The sequence below is a fragment of the Cariama cristata genome, unplaced genomic scaffold (assembly GCF_000690535.1).
Source record: "Cariama cristata isolate BGI_N322 unplaced genomic scaffold, ASM69053v1 scaffold5947, whole genome shotgun sequence".
Taxonomy (NCBI): Eukaryota; Metazoa; Chordata; class Aves; order Cariamiformes; family Cariamidae; genus Cariama; species Cariama cristata.
In genome coordinates, this window is record NW_009625966.1 from 338 (window position 1) to 19,292 (window position 18,955).

Genomic DNA, 18,955 nt, shown 5'->3' on the forward strand with positions numbered 1-18,955 from the left:
GTCCCCCAGCAGGCAGCATCGATGCTCCTGGGGCATCACGCCTCTTTCTGTCTTTGCAGGAGCTGCAGGTTTCTCTCTTGGTGCCAAAATCGGGCTGACGTCTATGCTGGGGCCGCTCGGTGCAGCTGCTGGTGCCAAGCTGTTCAAGGGGAAGACACCTCCAGGTGACAAATCCAAGTGAAGCCAAGAAGGCGCCTGAGCCCGAGGTTTCTGCCGGGCAGCATGGCAGGCACTGGGAAGCCCCCGCAGACCCCCCAGCAACTCAGCCAACCTCTTAAGAGCTGCGGATCCACTTGAGCAATGAGTGCATTGAAACCAATAAAGGTGGTTTGTAGGTGGGGGTGTCGTGGTGGTTGGTGTGCGGTCGGGGCCCGGGTACCCGTCAAGTGCCTCGGGCTTTGCAGTGGTCGAGGAACAGACCCATGGCAGGCATTGGGAAGCCCCCGCAGACCCCCCAGCAACTCAGCCACCCTCTTAAGAGCTGCGGATCCACTTGAGCAATGAGTGCATTGAAACCAATAAAGGTGGTTTGTAGGTGGGGGTGTCGTGGTGGTTGGTGTGCGGTCGGGGCCCGGGTACCCGTCAAGTGCCTCGGGCTTTGCAGTGGTCGAGGAACAGACCCGAACTGGCAGTTTTTTCAGTCCTGCGCTCTCTCCCCCCCCGAACAGCTGAGACGTTGGCAAGGCTGTAGGTAGGTTTGTTATAAACTATGGTTAATTCGCTTTGTGCCTGGTGACAGGTGACGGACTGGACTGACACGTGTCCCGTAGTGGGTCCCAAGCGCAGGCGAACAAGGCTCTCCCTGGCAATCGGCTGGGTTTCAGTGACTATACTCTCTATAATTAATTACCTAAAATAAATGCATTAAGTGACAGCGTTAGTTAACAAGCAGACACAGTATTTCTCTACCACTTCTGCGCCTCACATGCCATCGCTCTTAATCGTATTCCCAGTTTTCCCTGTCTCCTGAAGTGGATACCAGCCACCCCTGTGCAAACCCAGCTTGCCTCAGCTGATGGTACGAACGTGTCAGCTGCGGGATAGTACGATATTGAGCCTCCATTGAGACAAAACCTCTCCCTTGCAGCCCCAGACACTCGCACGATGCATCCGCGATGCCTGCTGGTGACCATGGGTGCGCATAATTTTGGGTGCTCATTCTTCAGGCTGCTGGGAACGTTAAATCAGCACTTGTGTCATTTTTTTGGCTTACGGTTGCCAACATCTGTTTTCTCAGCAGCCTCTTTAAACCCCAAGGCTATGTTGGCTGCAGCGGCACTCACCCGGCTGTGGGTGCACCAGCACAGTTCAACGTTTAAGTGTAAACCAGCTGCCTCAGCGGGGCCTTAAAAGCTGCACTGGGGGAAGCTCTGGGGGCTCCTAACCCAGCGGAGCCACGGGGACCTCCCTCGGAAACCCACGAGACTTTCCCTGCCCTTCCTGGAAGCCACCTCAAGGGCTGTATAACGAGGGTCCCGGGTGGGCGATGGTGTTTCTGTGTTACCGTGGCTCTTGGGCAATTCTGGTATTTCAGGGCGACAGAGCAAAGGCGATGTTGGGTCCTGAGGACTTTCCTGCACGCTGACAGCGTCGGGCCCTGCTCCAGCGGCCACCGGTTCCCCGCCATTCGGTGTGTGGGCGGGAGGTGGGTAACAAGCTCCGCTGGTGATTGATCTAATTACAGCCCATCCCAAGGGCTTCGAAGAGGAGCAGAACTCGCTCTGGGCTGCTGTACGGCCATGTGGGAAAGACCAAGCCTTGCTGTGAAGATATTAAGCTGCTATTTTAATTCTGGCTTAAAACCAACTAAACTCTCCCACCTGCCCCCCCCCCCTTAATGTGTGAGATTCGGCTTTTAAACTTAGATTCCAACATCATACAGGTAATGAGGATGTACTCTTTTATTAAGGTTAAAGGTTTTAAATCACTTTTCCAGAATACAGATACGATTCAAACAAAAACTATTTTTGGGGTCTCAATAATTCACTTATTAATACCATACATTGAACTCTATAAATTCGTATATAAGAAAAAGTCTTTTTAATATAGTTTATGATGCACTGGTGACCTATTTAAATCTTTTGAAGTAACACTTTGCAGTTAAATAGCACCTTTCATCACAGAGCTGCAAAGCATCCTACAGAATTCAGCCTCATAATGCCCAAACGAGGTAGGAAAGTCTGGCCAATTTACAGATGGGTACAACCGAGGTACAGACTGGCAAGGGATGAAACATGAGGCTTCATCGATACAACAGTAGTGACGTGAGGTGTACGCTGGATCCCGGGCTATATAATGAGTCAGTGGCTGAACTGGGGAGGGTCAAGAGTCGTCGCCCACACCCTTCTCTTAAAGGAAGAAGCCTGGCTCCCAGCTGGCCAAAAAGACCTTTTCAAGTTGTTCTGGCTTTTTGTGTAATAAATACGTAGAAGAGAGAATAAAAAGTCCAAGCTTCATAGACCTAAGACCCCTAGGTATGCTGTTCATTGGCATAGCTAATAGTCGACTATGAGCCCCAAACTTAACCAAGCCGTAGCTAACGCGGCTGTGGCAGCCTGCAGCCCCAAGTCGGAACACCAGGAAGTTGGGCTGGATTTCTGTTAATTAAAATTGTGCCCTTGGGATGCATTTTCAGATTTGGTGTTTGATGCTTTGTTTAGCTTGACTGTTTAATTGTAATAAATGCCCTTTTCCCTCCAAGCAGGTGACAATCTAAGATATTTCAGGTTTTGTTTCTTTAATAAAAGCTATCTCTGCTGAAAACCCATTAGCTTAGTGAATGTTATGTCCAATGGAAATGTAAGTTTTGTGGCTGGAAGAATCCAAGATGCCTGAGTTCCTTTGAACCTGTACAACTCTCAAAAAACATGCTACAATGCTGCAACACTCCCTGGACCAGAGCTAGCACTGGTGCCATCAACTGAGCGCTAATGACCTCCATGGCAGCAGCATCTATTGATAAAAATGGAAAAATAAAAAAGCTGTTGCAGATTCTGCAATTTGCCCCGAGACAGCAGAAGCGCTAGCACGTTCGGTGCAGGAACTGCAACGCTTTTAAATTCAGGTTCTCTCTTGTCCCATCTATGACCCACGCCTACATTCACTGATTTTTCTTAATACCATCCAATTGAGATGCTTTGAATATACAATGAGGAACCCTAGACGCTTAAATATTCACGTGTGCAATCGCTCACCTGCCCAAAGCACCCTGCAACAGCGCCTTTGCCACCACGTGCTCTGTTATTACTCACTCTTTCTGGCACGTCCAAAATAGTTTCCTCATAAAGCACAACACAAAAGTTATTGAATGCTTCCTGGAAATGGCGAGGGGAGGAAACTGAAGATAAAAATCCAAGATCTTACCGCTCAGCCAGGTGCTATGGGCTTGACATGAGAGCCACAGGATGAAGTTAGAGGGGATCTGTTCATGCCAGTGGTCAGACTAAATGAGTCATTTCCCCCTTAGTTTAAAAAATCCACCTTCTGAAAAAAAGGACCAGAGTCAACTTCTTAATGAATGCAATAATGTTGTACAAAATCAGTCTACTGGCCTCCCCCTTTTCAAGCCAACCGTTTCCTCCCAGGGAAGATGTAAAAGCAGAGTCAGTCCTACCTGCCCGACAACTCTGCAGCCGTCATGCTGGGTGAAAGAGATTGCGCGCGAGCAGCTGCCCACAGTAAGAGAAGGAAGGAGGGCATCGTGTAGGATGGCTCTTGCCATTTCATCTGCCAAGGATGAGGAGATGAAAAGTGGTGGCTCACGCCTGCTCCGCTCAGTAACGCCTGCTCCACCTTAACTTTGCCTCTGCTCTGTTAGGAACGTTTAAAATGGATGACACGTGAAAGAGAAAGAGAAGAGGAACCTGTTGTGCTGATGGGAGCAGAACTCCAGCCTAGACAGTGAGCACGGTGCCAGTGGTTTGAGGAGAGCACCATAAGGATTTTATACACGGGCATTTGTTCTGTTTGGTTTTGTTTGTTGTTTTTTTTTTTAAGGCAACAGTGAAACTATTGCTCAAGGGACTGAGAAGAGTTACTGAGATTGTTACCAAGAAACCCAAGACTTTATTGCACATTCAGAGTCACTTCTGTGACCCTGGTACTAAAACGGCACCGGTGGAGCCTCGCCGTTGCGGGAGCACACCCTGGGGAGACATGAAATGAATGACTTTGCTGCCATCACTCAGCTGGAGACTACTGCTGGAGAAAGCCAGGGGTTTCTTTTAGATCAGTAGTTGGCAGAATAATTCATAAGATAATTTAACTTCTTTTTGCACCTAATTCTGTGACATTCGGTGTGCCCCCAGTTTCCTTCTTTAGTCAGCCAAAGCCAGGGGAGAGCAGCAGGTTTGCACTGAGCCCCTCGCAGTGAGAACTGCCAGGAAGCGGAGGTAACAGCCACATTCCAGAAGCATTTTAAACAAAAAAAATCTCTGCAAAATCCAAAGACTTGTGTTAGCAGCCAGAACTGTGAATACACTCGGTAACAAGTAACACGACACACTTCCAAGCTCTCAAACCGGTCTGCAGAGCTACACCATCATCCCTGTGCACTGAAAATGAAGGGGAGTTAAACAACATGTGTCCAGCAGTGGGAAGGCATAGCGATAGAAACCCTGTTAGTAGGATGCATCATCTTCTATTTTTCCTTCTCACACTCATCTTTGTCCTTTCTCTGTCCGCACTGAGACTACTGCATGATTTTTCTCCTCAAAAGAATATTTCAAGTAATAAACTTTGTTGCACAGTCAGCAAATGATTCAAATGTTTATTATAAACAACTTTGAGCATTCAGAACTTTGACCCTGTGTGTATAATCTATAAATATATTTTAATCTTTCAAGGTAATCCGTCTTGTAAGTCAGTGTGAACTCTAACTGGGATAACTAGAAATTCCTCGAGAGGCAAAGATAGCCCCGGCACACCCCGGACAACGCACACCGCTGCCAAAGGGCCTCCAAGCAGAAGGTATCATCTGACCAGAGAAAGTGAAAATAAAACCACTTGTTCTGTCAATTGTATTGTTGAACTGCGCTGAAACTTTTCTCATCTCAGACTCACTAAGTAAAAGGAATTAGCACAATGTTTAACGACTTTGCTTTCAGGCAGTCAAGCTTAAAGTGACTGAACTTTCCTTGCTGAGAGAATATGAAAGGCAAATATCTTTCATTCCCAAGTACCTGGAAAAAATTAACGTACGTGAAAGTGTTCACAGACAAGAAAGAGTGAGGGTCTTCAGAGAAAGAAAAATGAGTACGTTTCTCACAGGATAGAAATATACTACTTATTCTATGGGAATATTTTTGTTAACGTCTATTAAGGAAAAACTCAGATGTGGTATTATTTTTTAGACAATCCCCACCCAAGGAAAGCCTGCCCTCCCAACAGCCTGTCCTAACTGCTCCCTTACTTATTCCCTGGGGGCGGTCAGGGAAGAAGGGAGCGGGCCAAGGCAGCCTGCCGCAGCCCAGAACAGCTGCGCTCTTGGAGGGGATGCCCGGGAGATACAGAAATTCCTGGATCCTTCCCCTCTCCTACTGACACCGAGGTTCTGGGCACACCTGTGTGCAACAGACACAGCTCAGACTTCATTTATCCCCTACGGACCTACACACTAATCTTTCCAGGATGATTATATTTCCCTGAAACGTTCTCTCAACCATCCCAATCCAAAATGCCGTGCCTGCTATGTCACTATTTAAGAGGACTACCGGGAGGGACAGGTAAGTGTTCCCAGAACAAGCAGTCAGCCTACAGGAGCATCCCTGAGCCTCCAAGTGCCGGGGCAGCTTACTGACAGGGTACGTATCACGGCCGAAACATCTCCCCCGGGAGTGCTAGGCCAGGACATGGAGAAAGCAGTATCTTTGATGAGAAATGACAGACACAGATGGGCTTTGATCAGACAGAATCAGGGGCAGGTTTACTTTTCACATAGTTTTCTGTATTAAAAAATACATCAGTGAAATCTGTTACAGGCAGGGACAGGACTACCGAGTACACAACGTCAATAGACTACTTTCTGATTTTATTTTTGTTAAATTACTTTTGTTACTGCTAAAAAAATAATTAAAAACCAAAAACGAACAAAACAAAAAAAAAAAGGAAATATAATTCAAGGCTGTTGATTTTCATCTCTTGAAATTTTAGTGACAAGATCAAATATCAGACCCCTGTTACAGAAGATGGATAACTAACCAGAGCTAGATAAAAACCATACAATTCTCTTCTTTAAAAATAGTTTGGGTTTCCAATGAATTTGTGACCACTGGTCATCAGAAACACACATCTATAGCTTGAGAAAACGGAGATACAGACAGAATCTGATCATGTCCTGTCCTCTAAACACAATGTGGGAGCTTTTCTCTTCAAAAAGACGCAGTAACAGCCAAGTCTTAAAAAAATCTCTTTCCATTTCCAACACTACGACTAAACCTCTTTGGGTGGGGTGGGAAAAAAACACACATGGTAATTTTCTACCACAGTTCTGTTGTCAAAAGTAATACTGCATCCTTTGTACAACACTGCACGTGTTGCAAAGGTGGGAAGAGAAAGAGTACATGTATCTTTCATTTGAAATGACAAGGCCCTCCAGATTTGCCTTATAAAATAACCAAAAACATAGGAGCAGGGAAAAAAGCTGCCTTAAGGGAAAAAAACATTTCCGCGCACCACAGTATTTGCTAGATTATATCGACAGACTGCAGAGCTACTGGGCTAGGTAAGGGATTTTCTGCACATACCCCAGGACAGTCACTCTCCTGTACATACCCCAGAAATGTTCGTCCCGTAACATGGTCGCTCTGAAGTTTGACCTACAGCACCCCTTCCATGCCGAAGACTGAACAGAGCTACAGTTGGTATTAGCCTGGACCAAGAGCTAGATTCTGGCATCGTGTGACCATTTAACAGCAGCCAGACAGTTGTCCATTTAAGACAGCTTCCCTGGCAGACAGGCCAGCAGCTTCTGCCTTCCTAACATTTGATCCCAGTTTCAAAAAAATTATAAAAGCATATGTGTATGTGTACTTATAACGGAAGGTGTCTCTCTAAATATCACCACTTTCTCTCCTGTCCTCGTGAAGAGCTCTAGGATCTCCACGTGTTCTTTGGCAGCAAGGACTGCCAGCCACCCGGCTGAGAAGTCACATGAGCCACAGTCTAGCCCTCCATGCCCAACATTGTTATGGTAGATTTTGCCCAACCATTTTCCTTAAAAATATCTCACAACTTTTTAAAATCCTAAACAGATAAAGGATTTATGCACCACTCAAATAGGTTAGTTCATCTTGAATTTGTTCAGAGGATTTATCGGTGCCACAGGACGTTGTTTCTTGCAGCTTACACAGCTTGCTTCCTTCCAGTTCCAGTTTGTACATCCACTGTGGTTCAAAATATGCCTGTAGGTGACATTATCTTGGCTTATTTGATACACATTTTCCAAAGGCTGGACGTATTCACAGTTTGGTGCTTCTGATGTGTATTCAAAGGAAAATACCCCACTTCAGTTAGTCTGATAACTCAATATCAGAGTCCTCTGATTTGACTTTGGCAAGTTCTTCGTGTACCTCCCTCACCATAAGAATACGTGTTAACATGATGTCCAAGGTTCCTGGGTCTATTGGCAATGTGGAATACCACATGGGGCTATTGGGTACACAGGAGCGCTCAGGTTGAAGGTAAAATACATCACTTCTCTGCTTCACGCTTTCAGAACTGTCAAGGCAAAAAAAAGGAAGAGCACATTATTGGAAGGCAACATTAACAGTCCTACTCACAAAAACCTTAGGGAGAAACAGCAAAGAAAATGAAAGTTACATTGAGATGACAACACTGTAATTTACACAGCATAATTCAAATCTTTTTGTTAGTGGCTTGGTTTCCCCCGCTTCAACTTAGGGAACAGTTAAGTTGTTTCCAGGTCACTTAGCATTAGTTGCTTATAAAGAAACAAAGAAAATTAGAGTGACTTCTTTACAGGTGTGGTTCTTCAACCATAGTATCATCCATCAATGGCACTAGCATGTTGATATGATTGATAGATGCATTTGACATTCAATCTCTGAATGAAACTGGTTCTAGTATTACAGAATTGCTGTGCACTTTGGCACAGGCAATGTTCAAGAGCTAGCAAAGGAAATCCTAGCTTGCTTGCTCATGGTGCAGAATGGTAAGCCCATCTGCTTGAAAGACTGACCGTCTGACTCTGAGGCAGATTTCAGGAAGACACAAAGCCCTCTAGAGCAAGGGTCCTCCTGCCTGGCTTTGGAACATTCACATTAAGACAGCAAAGTGAATTTTTACTGCTGCTTGCACTGCTGCAGGGGCTCAGCTATGATATACGACGAGGAGCACAAAAATGTTTTCCCAGCCCAAGGACAGCTAAAAGCTTGTAATGATATGCAAGTGAAGACAAGGAAGGTAAGATGAGGGAGACAAAGAGCCAGGACAGCTGCTAGGCATGCCTTTGCCTAAGTAATGGGACTATTTGTAGTAAGCTCAGTAGGCGCATTTTGGAGGGTGATTTATTTGAGTTTTAGCTGACGCTAATGAGATGCTGTTTCATTTTGCATGTGTACTTTCTTTGAAGAGAGGAGAACATCATATTTCACCTGCTCAATGATCTAACTAAAGTTTATATAGAAACAGGAGAGAAAAAATGATTTATATCTATGTCCTTGCTAGATAGTCTCCTTTCTAACTCCTAAATACAAGTTAATCTCACATTTCAGCAGGCAAAAGCTATCAGTAGTTTTACCTAATTCACACTTTTCCTACCCTCTTTCACAAGGAATATGGTATCAGGGTTAGTTATAATCTTCTCAAAAGAAGGATCCTGTACAACAATTAAAATTAAGGGAGATGAGAATGTCATGGTCACTGCACTAATGACCCCTGTTCACTTTTACACCCTGTGGATGTGCAAACAGGCATTTAAAGAATACACCTCTCTGTAACTCTACTCTTGACTTAACATCAGTAACAAGTACTACCTATTTGCTGAGTCTAACAGCAGTGCTGATGCTGGACGTCCTATCAGCATGGTTCCATTCACACTGAGGGACCAGGAACTAGAGAGAGGAGCCCACAGCACAGGCACAAAAGGTCTGAGTGGGATCCCTGCCCACATGCCTGTTCTAGTCTACACACAGATCAAAAATCAAGGTCCGTCACTTACCATTTTGATAGGTAAAATTCATAAAGTCGGACTGGACATCGCAGGGGATTATCTGTATTTTCAGCCATTTCCACTGCTGTTGGAATCTCCTCATCTTCACTGCGTTTCCTTTTGCCTACAGATAATTTATCTGAATACACAGAAACAGCATCACAGAAGTTCAGTGAAAAACAGCGCCTTCAAGAATAAGCCCGAGTTACTTAGACTAGCACCTAGTGATTGGACTTCGCATCACACAGAAACACACTACTTGAACTGAGTATCTGTGACACGCAAGTCAACGAGTTTGATCTGTTGGATGGGCAAAAGATTGCATATGCTACAGGCTGTTCACAGCCCATTCCTCTTCTTGAAAATCAACAAGAACTAGTATCTAGCAGAAAAATATGGAGGATATAATTTCTCTTAATAAAGCAGAATTCATGTAACACACTGGAACCATTAACTGAAGAAGCCAATAGGATCAAAGACTTCCCTTTTTCCAAACACAAAAAAACCCCTGTGAGCAAAAATCTGTCTGTCTTTGCTTTTGAGGTCAAGAGGATAGTCTCTACTCCTGTGCAAGCCCCTAGCTTCATCAAAACTGCTGTTCTCCATTTGGGCTGCCTTGTTTGTTCACCACACAGAGCTAGGATAAATCTGGGAATTAAAAGGGCACAATAAGGGTCTGGACCTCGAGAATACGAAGTCCTAAGAAGAAGACTTCAGAAAAGGCCTTTAACTCATGCAGTAGTTAATAAAGCTTTATGCAAGCCTAGGATGTTATAAAAGACCATTAAATGAATTTGCAGCCAAAGTGTGGCACCTCTTCTGTAAGTTTTTACTGGATGCCTTGGCTCATGCAGAATTTCTCTTTAAACCTTACTAGAGTGAAAAATTTTGAAAATGTATAGGATAACAGCATATTCATAGCTCTGCTTACTGCATAACATAGTTTTCTTCCCAGTTCTTTTTTAAAAACAGGAGCAGACAACACAAATATGATCTCAGAAAGCACTCACTTACCTGATTCTACCTCTTGTTTTTGAAAGGGTGGGAAAAAACGTAAATATGTCATCTTAGTATTATACTTCAGAGTTCGAGTGCGTCTCATAACATGGGCAAAGGATAGTTTCAGGTGCTCACTGACATTCTTTAGTTGGAAGTATTTGGTGTTGAAGAATAGAAGTGTGTTCAATAAAACAATAGGGGAATATGCACCCAGCTGTTTACATTCCCACAAGTGTTCCTCTTCAATTCTTGAAAACATATAACCTAGAAACAATGGGCAAAGAAAAAAGAAGAGAGTTATCTATGCAATTTTAGGGCTGTCCCCATATTGAGTTGCAAATGAACAGCTTTTACAGGCTGTGTCTAGTCTAGCAGATTTTCAGAATTTTTCCAAAGCAATTAAAACATCATACATGAGCAGGGTGGGAAGGCAGAAATGAAGAAAATTAAGCAGGCAGATTTTACCAGAGATGCATTTAAGTCCTCTTTCAGCTAACTTTTTGTATAAATGAACCGCATATTAGATCAAATTCGGACCTACCATAAGCAATTGTAATTTCAATAAAACCAAGAACACTGCATGCACAAACATAAGAGGGAGCATGGAGAACCAAGCTGTGCAATGATGTTCCAATACTTGAAGAATGGAGAGAAGGATATAAAGGAAGATTGCAGACACCAGCTAAGAACTCCTAAGCTCTAATTTCACTGTATTAAACCACAGTCAGCCAACTGCAAAAATGTGTAATTCCTAAGACATGGAGCATGAGTTTAAAATGTATCATCTTTATGTACAAATAGCCCATTGTGATTATCGTAAGTCAGTTAGGAAAAGGAGCTACAGGGGCTTATAAGAGATTTGTTGTGGAAAAAAAAAAAAAAATCAGTGTATGCAGCAGTCTACAAGTAATTGTATTATTTCTGTATTAAATAAAAAGTTCATTTTCTAAATTAAAAGCCAGTCGTGGATACACATATGGAGTTGCCAACATCACTCAAATTTCACTGACACTCTGAGAAAGACCTTACGTACTAATATGACTGGTGTCCAGCTTTATAAACTGCATGATCATACTTGAAGATCAATTAAAAATATCTGCAGAATTTGGGAACTCTTAATTTGGAAGTGACTGAGGTGAGAAGAACTTGGAACTGAGGAGTCGAGACAAGATTCCAATGATTTGCTAATGTGATCCTCAGATTTATTAGAAGGAGTGTTTCAAGTAGTAATAGGGAAATAGCAGTGCAACTGTACACAGTATTTGCAGTAACTCATCTCAAATACTATATACAATTCTGGCTACCTGTATTCAAAAAAGATTAGCTAAAACTTGAGGGAAGAGAAGAACTAGCATGTTGACTACCGGAATGGGAAACCTTTCTTTCATAGGAGTTGAGAGATTGATCAGAGGCAAAGATATATTTAACTGTAATCCGTAACTGGTAGAGACAGACATAAAATCCATGATGCTAGTCTACCACAAACAATTGCATGGTGGAGAAAGAGGAGACTGATGTGAATGCCTCAGATCATATTCTTCTTCATGGCATTGAGAAAATATTAATTTATAATATGGCTTTGTCATGCAGCTACACAAAACAAAATAATTGTCCTACCATTTGGAAGAATTGTAGGTTCCCAGATTTTCAAAAGTTTTGTAAGTTCAATCATAAACCTGGAATAGGGCTCGGTAAAAATGTTATCTATTCTACCATTCTCAAACAGGTACTACAAGAGAAAAGAGGAAGACATATAGTTTGTGATTATATAACATTGCAGAGAAGATAAAGGACATCAGATTCTTTTCCTTTCTTATGTCGCAGTGTCTTATGGTCCAAAACACTTTGTTGAAATCTTCAGTAAGGTATCAAATCAAATTTTCTGCAGGGACTGGGACGTCCCCAGTATGAAATGAGAGATCTATGCAAGAGTTATTGTTAATATTCCAAGCTCTAGAGCTGTTCTCTGAAAAATCATCATCCTCTAAGTGTTAAATATTCTTGAAAAAAGTCTGCCTATAAAAAACAGAAGAGTTATTAGGTATTTTTCTGTTGAAAAGAACTTCACGTGCTAAGAGCTCCTGACAACAGATACGGGCCCAGCACTAGGTTGCTGAAATAGCTCGACTTACAGTATCAAGGTAAAAGTCCCTTAAACTCTTGTCAAGCAGCAGTTAAAGTTTTCTACAAGCCAGGAGTGTGCACCAGTAAGTCAAAACCAGAATACACAAAAATTGCTGATACTCCTAGACCTTATCAATGGCACTTTGAATTTTAACTCTTTCTACATTTTTTTCAAGCATAGCCAAAAAAAAAAAATTTAAGATAATTCCATGCCTACTCAAATGATAGGTTTTACATTAGAAGTAGCTTTTGATTCCTTATCTCCAAATGACTGTTTAAGGAAGGGAACAAGCAGTCTATTCTACAGAGAAAAAAAAAAAAGGCCTGAACAGAAATCTACTGAACATTGAGTTTAAAACAGAAGTTAATATTATACTAGGTTTGTACCGCAACTGTTTCAAGGTAGGTGGCAAGGCAGGTAGCAAGGACTTACTACATTAGTCTTAGCATTCATTAATTACAGTGCTACTATTCCCATTGTATTTTTTCTGTAAATATTGCCAACACAACAGGTATCTGTCTAGCCACTGAAGGAACTCAGTCTTTGCTGGGTAACCTCTTCCGTGTAAACTTGTATATTAGAAGAGCATTGTGCAACTATCTGAGATCTAAAACATTCCATCATAAAGCAAATACTTCTGAGGAGCAAATCTTTCCTATACATGAAAAAGGATCAAAAAGGTACCAAACCCAAAGATTTGTGTCTAGGTAGAAACACCCAGCCCTCTGTGCCACAGTCCTCCCAAGCACAGAAGAAGCCTGTTCACTCTGATCATAAAAAGGTACAGACAAATGATTCAAATATGGGATTAAGACAGAATAAGAATAAACCACAAAAAAGACACATTCGTGCCTCCTCTACAAAAACCAAGCAGCTACACGGGACTATGGATATAAAGCATAAATAACCAGAGCAAGTTTTGCATGTTCTCAGCAATACTCTAATTCTCTGAGTTACCTGCTGAATTCCAAGGCACAAGTATAAGATGCTGTCAGGATCATATTTTTCTCCATTTGGTCTCCGCACCTCTTGAATAAACTGGCACAAGCCAAAACTCAACTCAGCAAAAGTGCATGAGAGAATGTCCTCCTTGAGTTTCACAGGACGAACTGTGGCCAAGAAAATTATTAGAAAAAATGACTTAATTCAATAGTTTAAATATTCACACGTTCCTTACTATTTCATGTAGGCAGAACTATTAAATCTTCTATCGCATACATGTAGTACCCTCTACGTCTAAACTTGTGAACTGTTTCCTATATGTGGGCTAACAATTAAATGAGGATTTGGCCAACAAAAACCAAACCACCTGCATGTGCAACCAGTACAAACGCTGCAACTGAGTGATAAGGCTGCAGGTATTTGAAGCTAAGACATCTAAATGTTAGGGAGTCTGTTGAACCCAAAGATGCAGCATGGCAATGGCTGCATGTACTCGAGGCTGGCAGCATAGGGTTGATAAATAGGTTTCATCTCTATAGCTGAACTCAGGGCAATCCTGAGAGAGAGAAAGATCTTGAGTATTTCCTAATAGTTCTGGACATGAGTTAAATGCAGCATACTTGCGTCCCTAAAGGGAGAAGGACTGAGGAGTTTACTGGGACATGCATGGGATTTGGAAAGGGAAGCAGAACAACCAGGAATCGGTTGGTCAAAGGCTCTGCAAAGAAATTACCAGGCTTGGCTGCTCCACACCTTACAAAAGTGCCTGCTTGGGACTAAGCATGGAACCTTTCTGGGAGGGGTGGGGCTGGACACAGTTTCCTGGAACTGGCTGTAGTATTTGCTTCCTTAGCCACAAGAAGAAAACACAGTAACTCATCTGATTACTCTTCATCTGGGAAACAAAACCCAGCTGTTCTCATGTAATGACAACAAAAATTCCAAATGAGAGAGGAAAAAGCAGATCTCGTTCTAACTACAATTTTTCCCTTTGGGATCTTTCTTATATAAGCCCTGCCACACTTAGCTCTTTATATTGCAGAAATACTTTATACAGTTTGCCCTCTTCCCTACCATCTCCAAAAAGTTCAATTATATTCCTAATTTAAATTCTCTGCTTGACTCTGAAAATCTGCCCACAAAAATCTCAGTGCAAGCATGTAAGACAGATTTGAGGCCAGGGAAAAGGGGAGTTAAACACTCCCAAATTTTAAGACTGCTGTGCTTTTTTAAAAAAAGTAAAATAATCCATAATTACAAAAATAAACAAAACTGACAATTATATTGTCATTATTATCTATCACCCTAGTGAGACACAAGGAACAATTCATGCCTTTTAAAGTTAGTTTCAGCCAGGTTGCAGCATAGAATGGGTAGTTTTTTGGAAAGTTTCTTTCCAGCTGTGAAGCCTAGAAATAAGGTGTTAAGATTTTAATGCTGTAGCACACAATTTTTTTACAGCAAACAGTTACGCTGACAAGCAAATACGTTGTGAATGCATTAGCTACAGATGAAAAAGATGGGGCCAAGTTGATGGTGTCAACTTAGAATTATGACCTGATAATAGCTCAGTAAAGCTCTGCAGCTGCATAAAGCATCTCTTCTAGAAATCAAGAATTACTACATGCAAATGAATGCAAGGTGGAGGTTAAAAGACTGACATTTCTAATGTTGAAAAGCAAGCTGGTATTTTAGAGCCTGTTTTAATAGGTAATTAAGAATGTAACAGCTATGATTTCTAAATGCATGAAAAAAGACAGTATTCCACAAAATTTTTTCTCCATTCAGGGATACTTTAAAATTCAGTAATACCTAGTCCTAATTTTTATTTGAACAATACATCATGCCAAGAGCTCTTCAACTAAGTACTTCTGTTTCCAGTAAGTGAGAAAAATTTACCTGAAAACTTGAGGTCCCCTTGTTCCTCCTGTGCGTTTTTCCATTGGACCCAGTTCTTCCAGGCGTTTACCCCGTACATATACTTTAGCGTCATCCCAGAAACGGAGCATCCTGGGTAGGAGCCCTGCATCAGATTCCGGGGCTCTACAGAAACTACAGACTTCTTCCGTCCCTACAGGCAAACAACAAATCAAAACAAACATATAATAAGCTCTTCATCTACAGATGCTTAACTTGATCTCACATAAAAAGGCCATTATGCTGACATAACAACAAAATCCTACCCTCATGACAGAATCTGAATGGATATATATGTATTTTTAATATGTGGACAAATATGAACCACATTTTACAGAAAAGGTGCAATAAAATACAGTAATTCTCACTGTGATAAATACACACAGAAATACATTCCTCTCTAACTACACAAGAAAAAATGGATTCTTTTCCGTAGATTATGACACTACTTAAAAGACATCTCTTTTGGAGTTTTTTGAAACAACACACATTTAAAAAAATATTCTGCACTAAAAAGAGTATTTATTCCACTTAGTTGCAGCAGGGGAAGAAAGAAAATCTTATCTTACATAGTAGAACAGGAGAAAATATACAGCACAGTTAAATCGAATTCTCATTTTGACCCTGGAGCAGTATTTTTTTTACTTCTGAGAATAAGCATGCACATAATGTTATTACTTCAAATGCAAGGAACTTGTGTTCCAGAAGTACTTTCTTACCCGTCTTTTTGGCTGTGGGAAGCCATCTCTATGTCTCCGTCTTGCTCGTGAACGTGAGTGCAAACCCAGTCCTTTACTGAGAGGGTCAAATGAGTCTGAAGTCAAATCAACACCATCAAGAGTTTAATTATATGATCTAACAGCCCAGGTTGAAGTGTCACTTAGATACAATGGAATACCCTACCGTTGGCAATCACACCTGTATATTCAAACAATGCTTTACCTTTCAATAATTAGGCTATCTATGCACCTTCTGTATAAAGAAAGTAAATTCTCAGAAGAAGAAAAAGAAAACAAAAAAACAAACAGCGGGTGTACTTATTGAGGCACACTTACATTCTTATGTACTACTCACACGGATTATATCTAGGGACACAGAGGTGAAAAATTCAAAGGAGTCAACCAAGGCTACCTGCTACTCCTGTTGGGGATTCTGTAAAATCCTGTCTTTAAAGATAGCAGTAAAATTTTAAAAATAGTAATTTTTAGTAGAGCTGATATATTACTGCAGCTTTAAACATCCAGTCTTACTACATGAAAACACATGCCCTTCATAAGCAGGCTGCTGGTACAATGCTGACTCAGAAAATTGTGTGTACGCTTACACAACAATGCATTTCTCTCCACATTATACCAACCTGATGGAAAATCTGCCTCCAGGTCCTGCTCCACATCACCTTTGGAGAACTGCTTCAGTTCTGGATCTGGTTCTGGCAAGGTATTTGATCGTAAGGCATAGTGATTTAACTCATCCTCCCAGCTGTGTGGAGTGGATACTGCTTCCGATTCTAGATCCCCACTGTAAGTGCTACCTTGGTCTGTAATGAGAGTGATCAGATATACCACGTGCTATAAGAAAGGGCAGACAAAAATAAGAGTCTGCAAGAAAAGATACGGTAAGATCAAAATCCATTTGCAAAAAAAAAAATTTAACTGACCTTTCTCAAATATCTTGGGGTCCAGGAAGAGCTCATGCTCAGATGTTTGAGATCCTTTAGAAAATGAAGGAAATCTTTATCTACAAATGACTGATAGCTTGCATAACTAATACAAAATACTTTGAACATCAAAAAACTACGTATTAGGTCATAATACTAACAGAGATGATGCATCTTCTCCTCCACTAGCATTCTCCTAACAGCTTTCTACCCTGGTCATGCTGTTACAGGAGAAACAGAAATGCAGAAGTAACCCATGTTTGCTTTTCCAAAGGTTTCCATCCCTCCGTGTTTGTAATTTGAGTCATCTGTAGACAAGTAAGACATTTTGTCCATTTCTTTTCAGCTTGTTCCACTTTTATTACATGGGATGATCACTATCCAACACACACTATCCTGCATCACCCTCCAAGAATCCACCATAAAAAGCCTGATAGGAAAATATTCTTGTAAACCAGCTGCTCTGTCTTCTCGATTTTGACTCCTTCTGCTAATGCATGATGTACTGATCTGGAGATTACTACCTCTAGTAATCTGTTAGTGTCAACACAATTCAAATCAGCACCTAGGATTAGGGAAAGGGAATGCAACACATTTAAACCACTGTCAGTGCTCAGTATCTAATGTGGGTTCTATGCTAAGCATAGCTCTACTGAATTTTGACTCATAAACCTATGTGAAATTACAAAAGCTTCAGAAAGGTGTAACTATAATCAGCACCTGAGACAGGAACTATGGAGGAAGAGCAAATTAATCATAAAAGAATGTATGTTCTCAAACCAAAGAATAGACTATTGTACACAGAGGCAAAATTATCTCCAAATATACAGTTCAGCTGAATTCCCAGAAGGTCTCCTCATTCTAAAAGAGTAAGTAATCAAAATTGCTAAGACACGACATAAGCGTTATAGTCCTGTCCAGGTTGGCACTTTACCTGCACGAACACTTTCATTGTGGAAAATCTGGTAAGACAACAGGACAATTTAACTTGGCGTGTGTACTTGGGAAGCAGCCAATAGAGGCCCTACATCCATTTCTCTATCTATCTTCTGTGATGAGAGAACCTACACCTCACTGCATTTAGTTTCCTTTTTAAAAACACCACATACCACCATGAGAGTGTGTTTTTTCTTTCTCATCATCTTCCGCAATCATTTCTGCCATCTGAAGGAGATCAGCTTCAAATGGATTTGTGGGAATCTTTTCCCTGATATCCTGAATAGTTTCAATGATCTTATCAGTATTATCCAGGGTAGTTGGGAAGAGCATGGGAACTGGTACCTATAGAACACATGGAAAATATCAGAGCATGTTTGGGGGTGAAGGGAAACAGCAAATACACAAGGGAGATTCTCTCCTTTAATCTTACATATATTTTAGGGCTACTAAATTTAAGATAACTCCAGACCGGACAACTTGTTTCACTTCCGCAATAACCATACAAACTGGTAGTTTTGTGTGATGATGCTTAACCAAAAATGAGGCAATAAGGAAATAAATGGCTTCAAGGACTCCAAATATCACTTGCATGACTACCCACGAAACCCAGTGACGCTGCTCTGTGTCCTGTTCAGAAACAAGACTGTAAACCACTTCTCTAGTGAACTGAAGTATAACTTACAGGTACTGGCATCCCAAGTGGAACTGGTGTGTACTGTGTGTAGAGGTGAAGGGGCACTGGCACAAACACTGGTACAGGAACAGGTACCACAATGATCTGGGGTTGAACAACTGCTGCTTCTTCTTCTGTTATACCAAAATCAGAACAAAACAAAAATTGTTTAACCATATGACTATCTAGCACACTCCAGAATGTCCACGACAACTGTTTGGACTTCTGCTTGTAACTCAGTGTGCACAGTACGACGTCTTGGTTCAGTCATCTCTCACTTTAGCATTGTTACAACGAGTACTAATACTACAGTTTGGAAATAAATAGCACTGTGACTATATACACAAATGCTGGAATGGAAGAGAGTGGAAATAAGTATTAAATACTAAAGTCTGCATCCAAGTAAATGGTGCACTATTGCAATTACTTCACAAATAACTACAAGACCGTAAGAAGGTACTATTCAAAAAAACACTACAATCTTTCCACTTCATCTTCCTCACTGAGAGGTTTTCATCAAGGCTAGATACCCCA

The 18,955-nt window shown here is 41.5% G+C and overlaps 1 protein-coding gene across 1 annotated transcript in view; it reads right to left on the bottom strand.

Moving 5' to 3' along the window:
* Nucleotides 1–7,237: 7,237 nt before the first annotated feature.
* ZMYM4 (zinc finger, MYM-type 4) overlaps nt 7,238–18,955 on the bottom strand; it is a 30,244-nt gene continuing 18,526 nt past the window's right edge. The window contains exons 18-28 of the mRNA XM_009703815.1: nt 18,431–18,555; nt 17,919–18,090; nt 16,810–16,863; nt 16,510–16,689; nt 15,872–15,966; nt 15,135–15,306; nt 13,251–13,402; nt 11,786–11,897; nt 10,184–10,432; nt 9,179–9,308; nt 7,238–7,716 (exon numbers count right to left, since the gene is read on the bottom strand). Coding sequence (XP_009702117.1) covers nt 7,509–7,716; nt 9,179–9,308; nt 10,184–10,432; nt 11,786–11,897; nt 13,251–13,402; nt 15,135–15,306; nt 15,872–15,966; nt 16,510–16,689; nt 16,810–16,863; nt 17,919–18,090; nt 18,431–18,555 — 1,649 coding nt within the window. The 3' untranslated portion in view covers nt 7,238–7,508. The remainder of the gene's footprint in view (nt 7,717–9,178; nt 9,309–10,183; nt 10,433–11,785; nt 11,898–13,250; nt 13,403–15,134; nt 15,307–15,871; nt 15,967–16,509; nt 16,690–16,809; nt 16,864–17,918; nt 18,091–18,430; nt 18,556–18,955) is intronic.